Consider the following 6,479-nt stretch of genomic DNA (forward strand, 5'->3'; position numbering starts at 1 on the left):
GCACATACGCATAGCCCAGCGTGCTGCTTGCTGGTGCGTAGTGCTATGCGTTGCTGGGCACCTAGCTCTAGACCTAGGCACATGCACGCACGCATAGCCCAGTGTGCTTGCTGGCTGGTGCGTAGCGTTGTGCTATGCTGCCACACGCAAGCGCCTAGCAAGCTAGGCATGCTTCTCGCCAGTGCTAGCAAGGCCTAGCCTTGCGATAGCAGCTGGGCATGCTGTGCGCCAGTGCTAGAAAGGCCTAGCCTTGCGATAGTAGCTGGGCACTAGCGCATAGCACGCATGGCATGCTAGGCTTGCGCCTAGCAATGCGAGGTGCGTGCTAGCTCGAGCTAGCCTAGCAACTACATGGGTAGGCCAATGTGATGCCACGGCTTCGCTCGAACTTGTTGCTTGTTGATTTTGCGACGCTCGTCTCGACGCTCTAGGCTCGATATCCGACGTCTGTGTTCGTAATACTCTAATGACTCATCAAATCCTTCGGATTGATTCGTCGGTTCGGATCAGCAATTCGTTTGGGTTCGACCCGAAGGGTTCAGTCAAGATAAAGCTGTAATACTAATTGTTCACTAATATTACTGATCGGAAGCGGCCTCCACCCAGGCATTCCGATCACTTGATCTCACTGAAGAATTAGCTTCCTGTTAATTCTGAACCCTCTATCAGAATAATACACTTGTTGGAAGGACACCATTCCTTTCAGTTATAGCTCCAATTTCGTCGCAACTTCAAATGCTTCTGAAACTACTAAGCTACCTCACATGCTATGGCTCACTGCTCCTAAACCCAATTCAAGGCATATTTCAACATTAATATTTCCATTAACCAATGACAAAAACAAGTAGTACACTAGTGATGATTATCGAGCTTCCATCCAAGGTTCATTTATACAATCTCTAGCAGTCGGACATTCCCTTATAATAGGGCTCACATTCTCGTCAGCAAAAAAACCACATATAAAACACCTTGGGTCAAATGATACTGCTAAATTATAAAAAAAGAATCAAACTAATATTCAACATTAATATATTGTGAAAATTTTAAGGTACAGGCGTCTGTACTATGCTTGGTACAGACAGCAAAAAACGTGAAAAGAACATGTAGCTGTTTTGTAAATAACATACAACTGTTTTGTAAAGAACATTCAGCTTTATACTTTATATATATATATATATATATATATATATATATATATATATATTTATATATATATATATATATCTAAAGAATATCTGTAAATATTAATAAAGAACATGATAATATTATGTAATGAACATTATTTATATATACCCACCATAATTTAAAGATAAAATTCAATGAACATTTCACAATAAGCAATGAACATTATATCACAAATAAAAGTACATTACACTGACAATCAAAGAACATGGACATATGTTCTTTTCACTCTTTTTTGGTGCAAATATGTTCTTTTCACTCTAGGTAGATGTTCATTACATTTTAATAGTATGTTCTTTTTACTATAGCTATATGTTCAAACTTTTCTATATTATATTCTTTTTGCATATATTTTTTTTTAACAGAACGTCTGCTCGATGCGCATCGTACAAGCGCATATACAAACCATGCATTAGATATACTGCCACAATAATATTGGTAAATGCAACCATGCTATGATAAACCTCCCATTCTCCAAACTACACATAATTCATTATACGACTATCTTAATAAATATAGTCATATGATATAATTTTTAATAGATCAACCTAGTTAGTAATGCACAATTATTTTGTTTTTTAACGAACATACTACTATGTCTATATTGTTAAATTAGCTGTTAAATTTATGCTTAAACTGATGATTAAATTTGTTCTTATAATTTGGAGATTGACCATTAATGGATTTTTGACGATGACTTTTGACAATACATCTGCTAGAGTTACAGATGAAATTGAGTTAGACGTTGCTGACATCATTTCAAGTTGTGGACTCTAAGTGTATCTTACTTAAATACTCCATGAAATAAATTAGATAAATAATATAAAATAAAATTATAAAGAGATTGGTGATCAACTACCTTTGTTATTACATTTTGTGTTAATCTTTAAACTAATTAGGTCTCCGATATTTTGTTGCATATCGTTGTAACTAGCTTAAATCCCGCGCAATTGCAGAGTTCTATCAACTTTTATAATTATTAAGAATAATTTGTACATTGTTCAACAATTTCTTACAAATTTATTCTCTTAAAAAAGTATATTAAAGTCCATATTCATAATGAATTATGAATATTTTTTTAATAATAATGTCTACTTAATTTTCTATATGTATTTACAAAAATATAGTGATTTTGGAGGAAAAGATATCATTACGTTGAAATTATTATTTTTTTTTAAATATAAAAGATATAGTAGAATAAATGGAATGATATATACCTTGAATATAATGATAAAATAGGAAGGAAAATATTATAGTAAATTACTAGATAATACCCGAGCCATGCTCGGTATTTTAAATTATTGATACTTGAACTATAGAAGTTTTTGGAGAAATATGAAGTATAACACAATAGTCAAATATGTTAATAGTATAAAAAAATATTAAATTTTTATAATAAATATCCTAGCAAAATTAAGTTTCCAATAAAAAAAAGAGTAGAGTACTTTTCAGTCCATATTTTGCTTTTCCAAAAACACAAAAAAAAAAAATAAAAAAAATGATAATTGGAAGAGAAAAAAAAAGTTTAGGCGCGAAAAAATTAAAGGAGAAACTGACACGTGTACAATTTGGGAAAAAGGATGATGTCATCGGTTTATATTTTAGTATTAGTTATAGAAAATAGATATATTTCCTAAATTAATTTGACAATAATAAAATAAAAAAAGAACGATTTTTTTTTGGCGAGAAATTTTTTAACAACTTGACACATGTCACTTTTTATTTGCCTTCAGCATAAAGTTATGGATTTTTTTTTATCATATTTTATTTGTTATACTACTTATATTAATTAGGTAAATTAATGTATAGTTTATTTTGTACATACGGATACCGTGCATGGCAAGAGTTCTAAACTAGTTAAATAAGCTAATACTTGATAAAAAAAATTGGTAAATAAATATTGAATAATGTATTGCAAAAATTAACTTTAATGATTCTTATTATAAAATATCATCTCAAAATAAATGTAAGCAATCTACACTAATATTCACCAAAATTTATTATAAATGTTGATTTTCGAAACACAATGACCCCCATCGTCCAGACTAAACTCCTACTCTCATTACCAGTGATTAAAACTTTCAAACTATACCATAAACACCTACAGAGTTCCGCACTGTCCTTTTTGCAAACAAGCTAAATACTGATTTTCAGATTTTGTCGATTTTCAGATTTTGTCAACGCAACTCAAATTATGATACCTAAATACATCTGTACAATATTGCACCAAAGTATTTGTCAGCTTAATAAAACCAGTAAGTATAAGAACAAGCTACCGAGTTTGTAAGGCTTTCCATAATCAACAAGCAGCTTGTAATTTCACATGTTTAAAGCTTCCTAACAAAGCATTAGCAAAACAGCATAAACAACATACCATTTCGTGAGGATAATATCAGATACTCAACTTATACAGCAAATGTATCAGCATTTATAACTCCTGAATAGAAACCTGACTTTAGATATGCAGAAAAATAAAAATAAAGCAGCGGCATATGATTGAATTTCTGCAATTAGGAACTACTTATATTACAAAATTTGAATCCTGTACTAAAAATTTATTAAAATGAAATAAGAAAGAGAAAAGATCTATATATATATCAGTTGAATAGACAGAGAAAGGAAGGAGGTAACTAAAGTAGAGTAGTGCAGAGACTACAAAACAACCTCAACTCCTCCTTCAATGTATGAATCATGAACATTTGTGGATACAAGTGGAATTTGGTCAGCTAGATTGACCCACAGGAGGCACCACCTTTGCTTGCACTTGCACATCAGGGATTCTTGAATTCTTCTTGACATTCACAGCTCCTTTTATGTGACAACTAGTGTCTTTGATAGGCGCCTGAGAATTTCCATTGGTATTCTCATCCAGTTTTACATTGCCTCCAGTATCTACAACTCCGTTATAACCATTAAACATTCCCAGTAAAGCAACCCCTCCGTCTCCAGTTGGATAATAGCCAGTGCCATAGTGCAAAGGTCGAACGCCCATCATCGCCCCATAATTATTCCAAGGCATTCTAGGAGCCATAGGCATCCCATAACCAACTACACCATACCCACCAACAGGATATGCACCGCCATAGAAATACCCAGGATAGGTGGTGGTAAGAGGGAATTGACCAGGATAATTAACATATGGAGTAGGACCTCTCGACCAATTGTTATCATCCAAGTGACCAGCAGCAGCAGGGGAGTACCTCCCACCACCAAATCTATTATTTCCATTGCCAGAACTCTTGGTTGCCTCCCTAGGAACAGCCCTCTTAACCTCCACACGCTTTCCATTCAACTCATGGTGACTCTTTTGCATAAGTTGTTCAACCACCTCTTCAGATTCAAAAGTGATAAACCCAAATCCTCTAGGCCTGTTATTGGAGTTATCATACATCACAACTACGTCTGTAATCCTACCAAACTTCTCAAAGTACTTCTTAAATTCCTCCTCAGTTAGATCAGCAGACAAACCTCCTACAAATATTTTCTTAGTTTTATGGGTATGATCACTGTTGCTAGCACCATAATTACCATTACTGTAATTCCAAACAGATCCTTTAATTGTATGAGAGTAACCTTGCCCCGGCAGTTGCTGCCGATGAGGCGATTGCTGTTGTTGCGATTGTTGAGTATTTGATTGTTGTTCATGTCTTGGTATAGCTTTTTTCACTTCTACCTATATCAACATTCCAGCAAAACACAACTCATCGCCAAAATTGAGCCAAAAATTGACAATTTATCAAATCCAATCTTCTATATTTAGACTAATTTTAGATGTAATTTTTTTTTTTTTTTTTAAATATGATACTAATTTTTTTTTTCTATAAAAATATAAACAAATTATTTATAAAAAAAAAAAACTGAAAAAAAAAAATCAAAAATTAAACTCAATTATTAAAATCTAGGGCTCAAATTAAAAACAAAACAATCCCAAAATCCAGATAAACGCACATTGTCAAAATCATCACCAGTCAATCCAAATAAACGCACATTATCAAAATCAAATCCAATTATTTAAATCTGCAAAAATAACATACGTTCCAAAAGTATATCCCAGTAAATTGGATATAGTATAAACATTGACAAAAACAAAACCAAAAATCAAATTCAAAAATTAATTAGGGTTCATGCAATCGACAAAAGGAACCACCGACATTCGAAAAAAAAAAAAACTCCAAAATTACCATCAAAGATTTAGAAAAACTGACCGGTCTACCCGAAATTACGTGTTGAACACGAAGAGCGTCGTCAACGGAAGAAGGAACAACGAAAGTGACAAACCCAAAACCTCGAGGTGTATTAGTGAGACGATCTTTAACAACAATGGAGGAAGAAACTTCGCCGTATTTAGCAAAGTAATCCCTTAAATTAGCGTCGGAAGTATCCCTGGAAATTCCGCCGACAAACAATTTACCTACATCGGAATCCGCCATTGTTGATCAGATCCGAGAACTTGTAAAAGGAGGAACCCTAAAACAAAAAACAAAAAAAAAAAAAAAAAAAAAAAAGAAGAAACTCTCGCTTTCACTCCTGAAAAACTCACACACACTCTCTCTCTCTCCTGAAAACAACACCAGAAATTTGTCAGGTATATAATATTGGTATGTTTTTGAGTGAGTCGGGCCCAGGTGTGATGATGTAAGAGTTGAATCGGGCCGAAGTATGATTTGGATTTGGGTTTGGGCTTAAACTAGGTCAATTTCGAGTATTGTTGAATACGTGTGTAACGAACGACTTACAATGAGGTGCGGTGGCGTGTGTGTAAGTTTAACGAATGCGAATTTTATTTAGAGGTGATAAAAAATCGGGCAGGATTGGGCCATAATACCATATCTCATGTCCTTTAAAAAAGTTGTGGGTTTGTCAGCTTAAAATGGGCTTTTCGGGCTTTTTTTTTTTTTTTTATTATGTCGTGTTCGGATATTTAACTACGGATGTGTTTAAAACCGCCCTATTTTCAAATCGGATCATGTCGGGTTAGCGGGTAGAGCCATAGTTGATCACCTCTACTTTTATTAGTATATTCGTACATTTTTTCTAATTGTAAGGAGAAGGACTTGACCATACCTCAACTCCTTACAGTTATTTTAGTCAAATATTTAAAGGTTAGACACTACGAAAGTGAGAAAAAAGGGAAGGGATCCTCTCCCTCAAAGTGTGTCTAGTTGATGTGTATCAAGCATCAACAATCTTGGTCTAGATTTATTTTCGGATATTTTGGATTTTAACACCAGACAAAAGGCTGAAAATGGTTTTTAACACCAAAAAAAATAAATTATTTTGATACCACATAAAAAATT

At 33.6% G+C, this 6,479-nt stretch overlaps 1 protein-coding gene across 1 annotated transcript; it reads right to left on the reverse strand.

Moving 5' to 3' along the window:
* Window positions 1–3,574: 3,574 nt before the first annotated feature.
* On the reverse strand, window positions 3,575–6,277 carry LOC110686430 (heterogeneous nuclear ribonucleoprotein A2 homolog 1-like). Its single transcript, XM_021863047.1, has 2 exons — window positions 5,388–6,277; window positions 3,575–4,855 (listed from the first exon to the last, which is right to left on the reverse strand). The coding sequence occupies exons 1-2, from the start codon at window positions 5,610–5,612 to the stop codon at window positions 3,905–3,907; spliced, it is 1,176 nt and encodes a 391-aa protein (XP_021718739.1). The 5' UTR covers window positions 5,613–6,277; the 3' UTR covers window positions 3,575–3,904.
* Between the last annotated feature and the right edge of the window lie 202 nt (window positions 6,278–6,479).

This window comes from Chenopodium quinoa, unplaced genomic scaffold (genome assembly GCF_001683475.1).
Source record: "Chenopodium quinoa cultivar QQ74 unplaced genomic scaffold, ASM168347v1, whole genome shotgun sequence".
Classification (NCBI taxonomy): domain Eukaryota; kingdom Viridiplantae; phylum Streptophyta; class Magnoliopsida; order Caryophyllales; family Amaranthaceae; genus Chenopodium; species Chenopodium quinoa.